At 37.7% G+C, this 16524-nt stretch overlaps 1 protein-coding gene across 1 annotated transcript in view; it reads left to right on the top strand.

Annotated features, from left to right (window-relative positions):
* The first annotated feature begins 13447 nt into the window (after positions 1–13447).
* Positions 13448–16524, top strand: part of LOC140322380 (plakophilin-2-like) — a 30456-nt gene continuing 27379 nt past the window's right edge. The window contains exon 1 of the mRNA XM_072398954.1: positions 13448–14452. Coding sequence (XP_072255055.1) covers positions 14239–14452 — 214 coding nt within the window. The 5' untranslated portion in view covers positions 13448–14238. The remainder of the gene's footprint in view (positions 14453–16524) is intronic.

Here is a 16524-nt window from a genome sequence, read left to right on the forward strand (position 1 = left end):
ACCGATTCTCATCCAATTGTTTTATTTTATTTGTTTATTTCCCAGATCCTCTTTCAGGTAATTATGACCTTAGCTGTGTATTTTCTTTACCTGTTATATTTATTGGCATCAAATAGTTTGAATTTGATAACTATCATTTCTTGTTTGGTCTTAGATTTTAATGAAATAAACCCATAATGAGTCAGAAAAAGCAAACCAATATTTTGCATTTCTTTAGTAATAACAAAGATAATACAACTAATGATAATAGTAACAATAATAATACTTCCTTTAACTGTGAGCTAATCAATGAATCAGAGCCTCCACAGTCCTCATCAGGCAGCATTATTTTATAAATGTATTTATCATAATATTGGTCCGCATGATTTAAAATGATGAATTTAGGGGTCCGTGAGGTCCAAAAGGTTGGTGACTGCTGCTATAGAATATTGTCTAATAATACCTCCTTTGTGAAAACATCTACCATGCCTAAATGGGAAACTGAATGGAATATCTCCTACAGATGATTGGCGTGTAGATGTTTTATTGACCCTTAAACCTCCCATCATTGGATTGCTACCTTACCCCTTATAAGATGTCAGGGGCAACTTTGGATCATTATTGTGTTGGAGGAGTTGTGGGGCGACAGGCTTGTTGTCTCATATACTCTGGAGCTGCAAATCCTTGCATTCCTATTGGCTTTCAATTTTTCGTCTAGTTATGGAGGTAACCTTCCCCTGACATGACCATTCTTCACCTGGCATTATAAAAACTCCCTGTACAGGCTAGAATCCCTATAATTTGTTCACTGATAGCAGCTAAAATACAAATCTTAAGATTGTGGAAAACACCAGATCCTCCCTCACTAAAACTGTACCTTAATCTTCAATGTCCATATGAATGCATGTTTGATTTTAAACAATTTCACATAAAACACTTTCTGCATAAATATTGGCTAGACAACCCTAAATGGGATATTCCATGGCATTAGATATTGCTTGTTTATTTATACATACTTTCTAACCCTACATGGTTTGTTACTGTAGTTACATATTTTATTTAATTTTTTCCTCTCCTAATATGTATTCCTATGGATACTTCATCCCTCACCCATTACCCCTACACCTTCCTCCTCCTTTCTATACACTTTGACCCTTTCATTAATACTAAGGAATCTCTAAGCCCTGATGTTTGATATACTATTATTTGTATCTGTTCAGAATGTATGTAATGATTTCATATGTACAAAGTATGATATGCATGTTCAGCTATCTATATTCTCTTTGTATTCATTGTATCCAATTTTATATACCAATAAAGATTAAAGTTTTAAACATAAATTAATTGTGACCGGGGCAGAGTAGCTAACAATGGGCGCCCCCCATTTTAACTGACTTGGGACCCCTGGAGAAGGTACAGGGCCCTTGTGCAGTGGCACATTTTGCACCTCTCAATGTCTTCCCCTGATTGGGACCCTTATCCCCTACCATACTGATTACTATTGTTGAATTTTGGGGGGGTCCTCTCTTGCCTGAGATCTCGCAGTGAGCGGTGTCATTGTGCGTTCACAAACCTACACAAAAATCCCAGCACAGCACGGCAAGTCAAAATCTAAATCTAAAACAAAGCATGGATTCTGCACTGAATGTTGCTTTTCTCCTGGAGAGTTCCCATAATAATGTTGGTGATACTGTTGTTAAAAAAAAAAGAACACTGTAAACGACACTCTGCGTCATCAACATTTTTAAATAGCAACAAACACGTCTGTAACTTTTATCAGAGTCTCCTAATTAGAAAGGAAGATTAAACAATTACTTTTTTTATTTATACCGTTAAGCCATACGTCATGAATGAAGCATTGCCGCACAGACTGATGTAGAACATTTCCCATGATGCAGATGGACCTGAGGTCCTGCCAAAAACATTAGCGTGAAGAGGTCACGTCAATCTGCATTGATCCTCTTTAGCAGAATTTAGCTAATCTACCCAATGTTGTGCTGAAACTCCATCTATTTATAGAGTGGAGCCTTATCACGCGGCAGTTTTGGAGTCATTAAATGGTTTCATTACAAAGACATTACAAGATCAAATTTTTTTTTTTTTTATTAATATTATTTTATATGTTACTTTTTTATTTATGTATTTATTTATTTTGCTTTGCACCATGGAATCTTATCCTTCTTTTTTTTCAATTTCTTTACAATGTTTTAACTTATTCAGCTCTCATATTTGTACCCCCTATATCGACCAGAGCAACATCAACATTTCTTCTGTTGGCCAATGATTCCCCAATAACTGTCGTTCTTTATGATAATGTCGCCATGTTTTATTGGGATAAACAATGCTTTCTCTTAGTAAATATTGTCTTGCAAATATTTTATTTTTTAGGAAATCTTCAAATAAAACAAAAGCAAATTATTATTGTTATTTTTAAATGAACCAAAAATTATTCAACCTGTTCTATAGTAGTGTTCAAAATGACAATAAAATAACAACATAGGACTGACTAGAGTTACATAAGGTTTTTAATAGTCTGATTTATGAAAGCTCTCCAAGACGGAGAGATAGACTATCATGGGAGAACCTGGGTGATCCTGCAAATGTCATTCCCTATAAGTTGTCAAATGTTCTCGACCAGATCTATTCCAAGTTTGCTAGATTAACCAAGTTCTCCATTTATAGTCTATCTTATACAGTCTTGAAGAGTTTTAATATATCAGACCACTTGTTGGAGGAAGTTCTGTGATATTTGGTATTACCAGGAAGTTTTTTAGTGATACACTGCTTAACATGCTGCATTGAAAATATATCTGACAACAGGTCCACTTTTTTTTTGGAAACTTGAGTCTCAGACAATGAGTCGTTGTTCTTCTTTAATGGGGAGCAGAGAAAACCCAGCAGGAGCAGGCTCCCCCCAGCTGCGTCTCTTGTAAACAGGATCAAACAGTCCACTTATTATTTTGCTCTGAGCCAGGGGACATTTCTAGGTGTGGTGGATGCTATGGATGGGTCACTGATAGAACAACATTGCTTTATTTCTCTCCAGAACAACTGATCCAGCTGCAGCCTTCTTGAAACAAACAGTGAATTTGTCTCTCTGGTCTCAGGGGCCACAAGTAGGGTGGGCTGATGAAAAGGGAGCAGCTTTCCTTTTAACCCTCTCAAAGGAGAATATGAAATGGAATAAAAAGCTAAATAATTTAAGAACCAAATCCAGCTAGTTTTTGATAAACATAGGAAGTTATTATTTCAACTTTCTGTTTCTGCAACAACAAGAAATGATAGGAGTGGTAGTCATGGTGTGACACAGACAGTAAGAATACTCTGGTTGGTCATTTAACTCATCTGCTGTAGTGGGAGAAATGTGTTTTATACCACAGGAGAGTTTTTAAAACACTTCTTATTTTAGGGGTTTGTATAGACATGACTCAATTTTACACCCAAGCCTCCATCCTCCCCTCCAGATCATGTCCCAGCATTACTATTATTTTACCTTTTACCGGTCCTTTAGTTATAAATGGATTGTATGTCGTCTTAGTGACATTACCTACAGATTCTTGCAAGGGCAACTTCTGAAATATTAGTTGGGTGTCCTAAATAACTTCCTATTGATATGTACATGCCCCACCCACCCCCTGAACTACATCTTTCAAGAGCCCTTTTCCTACACACAGTATAGTACACACAGAGGGATATCAACAATAAATATTATACAATGAATTCTGTAGTCCAGTAGTGGAGAACACAGGCACCATTGATAATACAATTCTGCTGAAGCATTGTCACCAACCAACAGCAGAAAATTAGGAAAATGGTGAATTTGTAGCAGAATCACCACTCACATACTTTTTTAATTATTGTTTTTCCCAAATATATACTTTATCAGTTTATAAAGTATATGCAGGCAATCTTTTTAAATGATAAATGCAAAGTTGTTTGATCTATTTATCTATATGTGTAGTAGTGTTGGGTATGGTCTCCAAACAATACCTTGGCATGGGACAGCCTTGATGTCTTGGACTCCAAACTTACATTAAGGGGTCATATTAGATAAAATTATTTATAAATGTGGTCATAAGTGGAGACAAATAAAGGTTTGTCATTCATAATCTCTTCCTTATAATTGCCTGGCTGTGCCGGTCACCTAAAGGGCCTGATTTAATAAAGCTCTCCAAGGCAGGAGAGGATACAAATTCATCAGTAAAGCTGGGTGACCAGCATAACCTAGAATGGATCTGGTCCAGGATTGAAAACATTTGCTAGAAAATAGCAAATTACTTTGGAGAAATTAATTCCAGGTTTGCTGGATCACCCAGCTTCACTGATAAAGTGTATTCTCTCCAGCCTTGGAGAGATTTATTAAATCAGGCCCAATGACTTTTTGACACAGATATATGCAAAGCAGAAACATGAGAATAAAATTATAAATCCTTATTTGCATGCTTGTTCTAGGTAAATCAGTTTAACCATTGAAGCAAACAACATGATAATCAAGCAATTACATATACTATAAGGAGGAGTTTTAACATTTTTCAAAAATAATTTTAAATTTTTTTAAATCTGCAGTTTTTAATACAAATAATCTTTCATGGTCCCACCAAGGTTTTTGTTCCAGCACTAACATTTAAGGAGTGACAACATTCTCTCTGTTTCCATGTTATGCTCCTGCATTGTCACCCTGTCACACAATACATAATGATGGAGATGATAAATGGCTGTTTAATTATACATTAAATGTTACAGTTTACACTAACCCACCATGAGAAATGCCATGGAGTTATCTCTAGACTGCATGTAGGCAAGAAATCATTACCAAAATATAGCAGGAGATTGTTAACACTAAGATGTAAGAAAAGACCAAAAAGGTTTAAAAACAAGAATTTTTTAAATGTGCAATGTTTATGATACACAGTGCACACAGCAAACTAAATAAAATTCAGTTTGGGTTTGTATCTGCTTACAGTAAAACTAAATCAGTTTTTTGAAATGACCCTTCTGCAATTTTTTGAAATGACCCTTCCCTTCTAAAGTTCCTCTACCTGTCACAATTTTGTAAATACATTCGCCTGTCCCCATTCTTTCATATTCTTTCATCACTTCTTTCAGACTTTGGCCATCTTCATCAGTTCATTCAGTCCCAGAAGCCATAGATGAAACTGGAATTTGCTGCTTGAGCAACTCAGTGTATTTTTTTACAGAGGAAGAAAGCAATCAGGCAAGTAAGTTAAACAAAGTTTGTTTTATCGGACAAAGGGCATGGCTTGTCTTTTTTGCAATAAAGACCTGCCTGATCACAAAGTGGAACTAAACTCAAAATCCTGCAAAAAAACAAAAATGCACTTACCTTCAATTCCGCAGAACAGTCCCATCCATCTGGAGGTCTCTTCCATCGGGTCCTGCGTAGTCCTGACATCCGTCTTCGGGCCGGCACTCTGGGCGCCGCCATCTTCACCTCTTTTTCCGGGTTCTTCTTCCTACATCATTCGACCCAGGCGTGAGATCAGGTGATATAGGGTGGAAAAAAAACTTGCCGATCTCACTGCGCATGCGTGAGATCAGCAATTTCCCCTTTTTCACGAAAAGGCTCTGCGCATGCGTAAAAGGACATAAGAGCCTCCCGGGATGAGTGATGTAGGTATCCCAGGAGACTTTGGGGTCCCATTCATTGGCGATCGAAAATTAGGGGTGGTGCTGCAACCTTTTTTTTTTTTACATTTTTACAACCTTTTTTACTTTACATTAAAGGATTGTCTACCCTTTTATGTAAAGTGAAAATTCTGAGTTTAGGTATGCTTTAAATTCAGATTGTTTGGAATTCAAATTAAAATGTTTCATGTTATCGTACACTAGATGGCACTGTAACTCTACACAGTCAGAATGTAAACTGTTAATTGTTACATAAAAGTTATATTATTGTTTTACCATGTGAACATTTTGGAAGAGGAACAGAACAAATGCAAGGTGACAAAAGCTGTCAGAAGCTTTGAATACATTTTCCAAAAATATTTAACCAATATGTTATTTTTGTAGGATGTCCCCAACCTCACCTCTTAGATTGTAAGCTCTTCTGGCCAGAGTCCTCTTCACCTCCTGTGTCTGTATCTGTCTTGTCATTGCTACCTCTATTTAAAATACAGCGCTGCATAATATGTTAGCGCTATATAAATCCTGTTTACTAATATTAATAAAAAAAAAAATTAGCAATTTTATCCCTTGCATTTTTATAGTTCTCAAGTATAAACTGGCATGGGCTCCTTGTAATAGAACTATATTAGCCTTAAAATTGCAAGCAGAAAGTTTTTTTTTTACTTACATAAATACATTGTGCCTTAACTGTAATAAAAGCGTTTTACCTTCATGTTCACAATGTTCATTTGCATTAACACTAAACTGTTCATGGTAAGAATGAATAAAATCCTGAGCACCTGCAAGGAAGTAACATCATCTCTGCAGACCAATCAATAAGAACTCACTCATCACTGTAGTACAGGTCCTCTTTAATGCTAAGGACCTTTCATTCAAGTGTCTCCATTACAGTTATTTTTTTTAAACAGGATTTATATAGCGCCAACATATTACTTAGCGATGTACATTAAATAGGGGTAGCAAATGACAGACAGTGACACAGAAAGAGGAGTTGACCCTGCCCCAAAAAGCTTACAATCTAAGGTACTATGGATCATACAAAGAGCCCTGTGCTTTTGAATGCCAGCCCCTGGCCTCTTATATGTCAGCAATACAGCAAGATCTTCCATCAGTCATTTGTATTCCCTGTGGATTAAGCAGAAGCTTCTACATAAAATGGGGAGGTGATGGGAGGAGTGGAGGAGCTTGGCCAACACATACAGATATTAGACACTCCCAGAAGAAAATAATGCAATGACATGTAATGAGGGAGGGGATTGTGCTGGAACATTGTCTAGACAATTTTTTTTAGCCCATGGGCACATTGCGAGAGAATTAAAAAATATGGAAAGTACAGGCACTGACACTATACATTTGTACCTGCAGTTTTTTTTATGGTGACAGGGTCTCTTTAATGGCTGTGCAGTCTTCCATGGGATAATATGAAAGTCCTTCTGCTCTCAGCCTTTCCTCCCAGCCACTGTGTACACCTCTGATTCACTTCTGGAACAAGATAAGAAGTTTTTTTGCAAGCTTTTAACTTGGACAAAAGAAGGCACAGAGGCGTTTCCAGGCATTCAACTCAAACAATCTGCACAGTCAGTAACTTGTGCAATGGCAGCTTCTGTACGTGTTTAAAGGACGAGTCAATGTGTCTTATTCATCTACATGACTTCTATAGGGGAGGCCCGGGCTGCCTGACAGCCACTAACTACATTCTAATCTAAAAAACAATATAGCAATAAAATAAGTGATTGGCTTGAGTACAGCAATAAGGATAGTTCTTAAAACATAACAATTTTTAAATTAGATCATTGGAAGTACCAAAAGCTGACCTGGTATCACCCTCCTGCAGTGAGAAAAAAAAAACAGCCAATGAGTTCATAAACTGACCAGAAACAGGCTATTAAATGAAAACATATTAACTTTGGCTTGTGTTTTTTCTTTTTCTTTTGTTGGCCTGGGCTCAGAGCAAATGGGTTAAATGGTGCTGGCCATCAGACTGAGGTCATCTAGTGGCAGAAATAAGTACTGCAGGACAATCTCTGAATTGAAACTAATTAGTTCAGGAAAAACTGTTTTTTTAATGAGATATTCCTTAATATCTTGTATCTTTTGTCTCGATGGTTTGATAAAAATAAAAGTACTGTGCAAATAGCGAGACTTTAGGTGGGTCTATAATAAGAAAAATATGGTTGATGCTTTTTGACAATGGAAATGTGGAAATAAAGCCCTATAGAGTTTTGAGTAATGCCATTTTTTAGGTCTGCAGTGGGATGTAAGTGAATTGTCCACCCACTGGATGTTTCACACAATCATACAGGCTTTGCTAAACCAGAAAAGCTATCCAAAGACTATACTTCCAGGTCCCATCAGTGCGGGCTGACAGTTCTGGTCACAGTAGTTCACCACAGGTCAGAGCTCCAATAGGGTTCTTATAAAGAAATCCTTCCTGGCAACCCATTTCCAAAAGCCCTTTTCAAATGAAGAAAGGACTTCTGAGTAATATAATAAATTCTTGTGGTTAGTGACTCACAGAGCTCTAGAATCATATGATTGCTTAATGACTATTGGGGGTGCAGGTACTTTTTGCATTTAAATGTGTTCTTTCTGTTATCTTAAAAGAAACATGCAGCTGTTATTTTCTATAGTCTAGACTAAAGAATGTAACATTTATAAAAATATGTTTCCTTTTTTATTTATTATCACATAAGAGCATGTGCAATCATTTGCCTTTTTCTTTTGAGCCAGCAGGTGGAGCTTCAGGTAAGAATTGACCTGAAGCAGGTATGACCCAGGGGCCATTTGGGGCCCATGTTCAGATTTCCACCGGCCTGCAGCTTTTGTAATAAAAATCAATAATATGCGGCCCACCAGCACTTAGCACCAGCATTAGAGTTGATCAACCGCCTTACAATTTTTTGGCCCGCTACTCGGCGGGTATAATCAGCGGGACGGGAGTTTCCATGTGTGCACAGGGAATCCCCTATGTTATTATAGTAGGGGTGTCCTGTGTCGGACCCACACAAACCACACCCACTCTGCCAGCACTGACAGCGGAATCCCTCACGTCACCCTGGTGGGTGTGTGCTATGCGGGACCCAAGCAGATCACGCCCACACTAACCCTGAGTACAGGCTGAATGGTCGGCCCCCACACATTTTCACCTCACCAAATTCGTCCCTCTTTGCAAAAAGTTTGAACATCCTTGTGCTAAAGGCTCCTTTATTGATAACAGCCTGTTGTTAATACAACTCAATAGCTCAAGATGAGTTTTGAAGAACAAACATTTCAGCTATTACAGTTTCCAATTCTTTGACATGATGGCTGGATGTTTTCTATTCTTTCCACCTGGTGGAAGTAACACACTGGGATACAATATTCACTGTACTAAATCTACAAAAAGCAGCATTGTTACCATAACGCACGACTCTCGAACACCGCTATCCTCCTCTGTAATATAGAAAAAGGTGTTCTGTAGTCCTCAGAGGTAATGAGGAACAATATAACTAAAGAGTGAGTGCAGCACAGGCTAAAAGCACAGAAATATATTAGCTGATAAAGCTGTTATTTTCCCTTTTTTTATAAGAAAATATTTTCAGTTATAATGTACCAAAAGGGAGTAAATAATAGAATATCATTATTAGTGATTGTAAAACCTTAAAGTGAATAATTTATCAGCAGTGGCTCCTCTGCAGGCAGACACTGATGTGCAGCGTAACATGCAGCATGCTCAGGCAGAACCCAATGTGTTAAAATATTGTTTGCAAAATAAAAATTGAATATAGTGAAAACACAAAAATAAATAAAATAAAGCAAAATGTAATAAATGAAAAACAAAGGCAACATTGTTTGATAGTCAGAGGATAGGCTGCGTACACACGTGCAGTAATTATCATTGAAAACAAACAATCCTTGACAGATCGTTCAATAATTGTTAACATAAAAAGTGCATGACAACTGGTCAACGACACCGCCGAATGAGGAATCTCACTGGAAACGAACGACTGTCCCGGCAGATCTGATTGGGCGATGATCATTCGTAATCGATTGGGTGTACGGTCGTTCAGTGATCGTAGATTGTTCTGTGATACACTTTCTCCTGTACATGTCATTTCCTTCATTGTTTAAATGATTTCATGATTGAATGATTTTCAAATTTCAAACGAATGTATCTAGTGTGTACATTATTGGTGGATCATATTTAAAAGATCGTATCATTACAGAATGTACAGAATTGTGCACAATACGATCGTTCAAAATAATCGAGAATAATCGTTGATTGTTCGTTTTCATATGATAACTATTGCACGTGTGTACCTAGCTTTAGCCTAGTATATAATTAAGGGCCATTTCAGATGCACGAGCACAGTCCTATCCACCCCTATCCAAGTAAATTGGAGAAGTGTGAAACCATTTTTTGTGGCTGTAAATTTGCTGCTGCTATGCACCCAGGAGCTGCAGAAACAGACCGCAGATAACACATTTGCTTGTGGTTTTGGTTGGAATGTGGTTCTTTCAAAGGCAGCCATGTGCAAATGTGTTATCCGTGGTGCAATGTGCTACTCTCAGGTGCACAGCAGCAGTTTGCTATGTGCCGGGAGGGGCCAATAGCAGTTTTCTGCTGCAGGTATGGGGCCTAAAGGGCAAGTTCTCTGTACACTTAGTCTTTTTGATTGTTTCCAGAAATAAATATATTCAAGAATTTATCTTCGCCTGGGGCTCATGGCCAGCCATTGAGTAGAGTTGATGATGAATATAGAAAGAAGAATTACAGATGATCACCTATTTCATAATACAATTATACATTTGTTGTTTAAAGATGACATATTAGGACTAATTGAAGGTCTTTAAAATCAGATTATTTATGAATAATATAAGACATAAACAAACAGCTTCCACTATGACTCCCTAGGTTTATGCATAGATGTAAAGTCAGATCATCATGCCGTCCTCTTTCTGACCTGGTCAGTAAGGAAGGTGCTAGGAGTATTGTCCAGGAATGTCACAGGATCATTTTCCATGTGCTCAGCCATGGAGAATGTCCCGGCATTCCTTCACTCACTGTGACGATGACTTGTGTTCTAAGTGGCCCTGTCATCTCCTGGGTGTGTTAGGTTATGATTTGATTAAATAATACATCACCTAAGGCCATGTTAGAAGTATCTGACCCACAGCAGGACAGCAAATCTAATTTATGATGGCAGCTTCACTACTGTCATAGTTGTGCCCAGACACTTAGAGGTTAAGGATGAGGATGACAGAATATAGAGCGTCACAAACATATCAGCAGTATCAGCTGAGTTTTGTCCCAATGGGTCACCTTTAAAAGATTCTTCCATATACATTAGTTGTTGACGATATTGGAGAAATAAGTGAGCTTAATATTTCCGGGAGTTTGTAATACCCCCATTCACCTCCGAACCCTTCATTGTGGTGGCCAACTTTATTTTTCACAATATAAATGTAATGAAAATCAACTATATACAGGGTGCGTTAAATGAGCAGAGCTGAGATCTTGCATGAGGTTTAGAGATTGGGTTTACATACACTCTGATTTTATTGGAATATTATTAATAATATTATTATTATTATTATTAAGTTGTATTTATAAAGCCCCCAATATATTAAGGAGCTCTGTACAGTAAAAAGGATTTGCAAAGAACAAAGATACAAACAATGACACAAAAGGAGGAGAAAACCTTGCCCAAAAGAGCTTACAATCTAAGAGAACATACCGGTATTTGTATATTAATAGATGACTCAAATCTTTAGGATCTCTGTCTCTGTTCCAGCGGAATGTTCTACCTTTAATAATATATTCCCTTTCCGATGGCCAGAATTACATGGCACGTTACAACAGGTTTAATGAATATCTGAATATCTCAGAAGAGATCTGATTTCTACAGCTCTATAGTGTTGTACACATCTGCTTATCTGTAAAAAGTTGAAGAATGAATTGCTAGATGCAATGTCAGAGGGCCGAGCAGAATATCACAAAGTAACTGTCCACTAATGATAATAATGAATAATATTTTTAATATTAATAAACAGTATTTATATAGCGCCAACATATTAGGCAGCTCTGTACAATGAATAGGGGTTGAAAGGACAGACAGATACAGACAGTGACACGGGAGGAAGAGAGGACCCTGCCCCGAAGAGCTTACAATCTAGGAAGTGGGGAAAGTATAATGGGTCAAACCTTGCAAAAGTGGTATTTCTAGTATTGATGAGACCCCTTTGGCTTCCTTTGTATATCAGAGCCTCTGATGGTGGAAATTCCACCCAATAGTTCTTGGCTCTGTTACAGCTTACTATGGAGTCTTACATCTCCTGCCATATATTTGCACCTTCTGTTCTCTAGATCTATATATATATATATATATATATATATATATATATATGAGGACAGGCTTTTCTACCCTGGATGTTCCTGTTTTCTAAAAAACAACTCTCCTACAATAATTTGGTAAATATTACACGCCTAAAAATGATATGACTTTGCACATATTTTGTTGTGAGTTTAATTAGCCTTAAATAGTTTCACTTTTACGCAAAAGCGAAATGTCATTTTTAATTAGGTTAACCTTTTTCATGGGTCTCAGTTCTGAGCAATCATAATACACAGGACAGCCTTCAAATCTCAGATCTGTGTTTTCACATAGTTATGATGTGTGCTATCTAATGAGTAATTTACACTATATTGCTGCAAGGGCTTGGCAGGGTTACACCACCCTCCCTTACATATTGGATATCACCCTTTAGATTGAAAACTGGTTTGGGCAGGGCTGTCACACATTTTTTGTATGATAGAATGTGGTTATTACAGCCCCTGTAGCTCTGTAGGAATAGTTGGAACTATGATATGTAAATATGTAATAAAAGTATTTATGTATTATCTGCAAATATATATATATATATATATATTGATATATATATATATATATTGTATTATTTGCAAGCAAAGAGTTGTGCTAGAATTAGCCTTCCTTGACAGTTTGCCATTATTTGAAGGCTGAGATAAACCAGGATTTGGCCAAACTGCTTACACCGAAACTATACCCAGGGAAATGTTTAGCACATCCATTACTTTACAGATCTGAATGGGACATGATAACTATTTCACCTCTCATTTACAAACACACCAGCAAGGTAATTGGTTTGCACCAAAACAAGGCATTTCCTTGTGCGTGTCTGAATATAACTGTTTGGTAGAAGTTGTCTGCAAAGTGTAACAAAGGGGATATATATATTAGAAAGTAAATCAAAACTATTCTATCCTCTCTACTTCTTCAGATACAATCACTCATTGGACTGCATCCAAATTCCCATACTAAGGTAAACCAATACCCCCTTCCCTTTTTCCATAACATAGAGGGGAGGTGTTCTGTACTTCTCAGAAATACAATGTACCTAATATAAGTGCAGTACAGGAAATGATCAGCTTGTAATAGGATTAACAGGTATTTGTACGAACTTGTTGAACAGATAACGGAAAAGGTTTTTTTATTAATTAGATCAAACAGGAGCAAATAATATAAATGTATTGTTAGGGTTTACATACACTTTTAAATAAATGATATTTCTTGTGATTAGGTATGCAGCGGTTTGTGTTCCTATGAGACTCTTTTGTATTTGGCGATGTATGAAGAATGCCTGTAAATCATGCTCCCTGAATACACATCACTGGCTGTATGCACAGCAATGAACCTGAACTTTTATCTGTGAGGTGTATAGAGGTGCCACTCCCCAGCCCTCCCCTCCTGGCAGTACAGCCTTTGTGTACAACTTTGTACAATCCCTCCCTCTTCTATGTTATACAGCCCAGCCCTGAACCTCAGGGACATTAAAAGCTGAGTTATCTGAGGAATCCCAGGCTGGAAAGGTGGGAGGAGGCCTACCCGTTACCAAAAAGAGGAAGCTGTGTATTTGGAGGTGTGCAGAAGTGTGTGAGCTTTGGATCATAGCAGTGCATGCTGCATACTGAAGTTTGGAGTTCTACACCATCTGGGACTACACCATCTGGGACAACACCATCCAACACAGAAAGCTGTGTCTAATACAGGTGGGCAGCCTTTTACCTGCAGCTGGCATAGATTGTGGGTTGTATACTGGCACCTGGCATGCACTGGAAGTGTGTACTGGTGCACAGAACTGACTGGAGATTATTCTGGGGTGTCTAACGGAGGTGTGTACCTGCTTCAACAGTTACTGAAAGTTAGCGGAGGCACAATAAAGCTAACCGGAGGCGTATTCAGCAACATAGTGTTTACTGGAAGTGTGTACTACCACCAGAAACCTATTGGAGAGTGTATACTGGTTCCAAAAATCTACTCGAGGTTGTACACTGGGATTTAAAGTGTACTGGGACATATAATTCACCAGAGGTTGGATAGTGGTACTGTGGTCGTACTCTGTCCTTGGTTTTCTGTGTAGTGGACACATGTACTAGAACACAGAACATACCACAGTTTGTATTTTTGGACCACTGTCTACCCTAGATTGCACACTAGGGTTGGGATCAACCAGGAGAGCAAGACAACTTATTGGTGGCTAAAGCCCAAAGCTCAGCAGGTACCCAGAGATTGTGGCTGGAATTTTGAAGGTCACTTGTAGACCCCTGCATCCAACATGGCATTGGTGGCATCTCCATGCGCCGAGCAAGGCTACATCCGAACAGTCCTGAGTCAAGATCACTTTATGGACTTGGACACCTCTAGCCTGGCACTGCCATCCGAGGAGATGTTAAAAGTGGGTCGTCAGGACCCTGAGAAGTCCATGAGGATCCAGCACCAGGTCCAAATGACCATGGCAAGGAGGACAAATAAAAGGAGTTTGGCCAATGGTATGTACTTTTGCAACTTTTTATTAGTTACAAGTTTTGTAATTGTTGGGGAAATAAGAGCCTTTGCCTATTCTGCCAATCATTTGATATTTGTGATTTTTGGGCAGCTGAGTTGTACCTACCTAATACATCTGTGTCTTGCATATTTGTATATAGTCTGGCCTTTTGTGATACAATAGATGTGGTGTGGAAAGACTTTGCAATGTGCATTGGGCAGCCTGGTGCTTCCAATACTTGTCTGTCAGCACTGGAAACCAGGGTTTAAATCATAGCAAGCATGCTCTTTACATGTTTATATGTTCTTGTGCTCATGTGGTTTTCCTGCCACAAAAACATATTTGTGGGTTAACCAGTACTTCACTAAAATGGCACACAAGTGGGTGAAGTAAGGACATCAGATTGTATGTAGGTTTGCAGGGATTTATTAAAGTATTTGTCTGTTATCTCTAAATTGCTTTGTGCTTTTGCAAATAATTCTCAGGGCAAGGCATTTATAGATTTCTATTTATTATACAATAGATTCAGCAGCACATATATAATAATTCAGACCAATTCTTACTACCTGATCCTGGAGGTGCTTACAGAATGCCAACTTCCAGGCACAGTTCTTCATTTTGGATAGTGGTTCCTGGTAATGTTGATGTTTGAAAATTAAGGGAAACATTGCTTATATTTTTTTGCTTAAGTGCTATTTAAAAACAGGAATTGCAACATACACTTCACTAATTTGTAGTATGTGACCATTTGAGACTTGTCTGTGTGCATTTTGTACAAAGGTCATCATTGGATAAACAATTTTTTTTTCATTGACTAGCAGAGTAGAAAGGGACCATTTAGATCTGTGTGTTGCAGTGATGCGTGTGTGTTAATTGTGTCACCCATTAGCGTGCAGTTTTTAAGGCAGCACATTCAGAATTAAAAAAAGGCTGCATATGCACCCTATTTATTAAAGCACAAGACTCTTTTTTTGTAATGCAACATACAACCATGGCATTGTGGAGCGCTGCAACACGTGTGTTGTTTTGCATATGGGGTCATGTTGAGAGAAAAAAAAGTTTGCCATTAATTAACTTAAAACAAATTAGTCGTGTAGACACCTACCTGTGTCTGTTTGTTCCTGTGCTTTGCAGCTTGGCAACTCTTTGCTTTTTCAGTTCTGTAGTTCTGTACAACTTTAAGTAGAATGTCGGAACTCCCAAGCTGAGATGGAAAAGACACTTTTTGTATGTTGTGCACAGTTCTAGAATAAATGCTAGGATATTGGGTAAAATACTCCAGCATCTTGTACTGTTAGTGAATGACTTCCCTCTTGATAAAGGGGTCTTATTAACTGCCGTACAATATATTGTACCATACTGGCAGATACTGTTAAGCCTGGTACCACCATTTGTTTTTGTCCCCCCTTTAAAAAATTCTATGGGGGAATTGGGTATGAAATGGAAGTGGACCATAAATGAAAATACATTAAATAGGGAAGGCTTGTGAATGTAATTAAAACGGCATACAGTTAGGCAAATTAAAATATTGTTTTGGTTTGATTTGAATGGAAGAAGAGTCTGTAAACTGTCTTTTTTACCTTGTTATATCTCAACCTAAGAACAAAAATGTAACATACTGAAGCTTCCCAGTCTTTAGATGTGGTGGCTGCATTATTTTGTTTATAGCTACATACATTCTATTACATTTAGGAAAAATATCAATTTATGTTGTCAGAAATCTAGTGTCATTTAACTTCCTCTGCTCTGCTTTCTTAGGCATTTTCTGTTAACTGCAATGTTCCTTTATCCAATTAGGAGGAGGAGAGGGTAAATGTTTGCAGCCCAAATCAGGAGCACAGTGTAGGTTGACAACGTAGATTCACTAAATTCATTTAATAAAGCAAACAAGCTTGAAAAAAAATCATTGCATTTTTTAAGCCATTATTAATAAAAAAAGTAGTGATGATAAAAAGCACTCAGGGGTCTAACCAATCATTTTTTTTTAAATATTTTTCATTCCGGTACATATTTCATAGGTTTATACTTTGTGTTCAATGTGCTTTCACATTGCAGGACACTGAGATCTATGCATTA

Source organism: Pyxicephalus adspersus, chromosome 2, assembly GCF_032062135.1.
Source record: "Pyxicephalus adspersus chromosome 2, UCB_Pads_2.0, whole genome shotgun sequence".
NCBI lineage: Eukaryota > Metazoa > Chordata > Amphibia > Anura > Pyxicephalidae > Pyxicephalus > Pyxicephalus adspersus.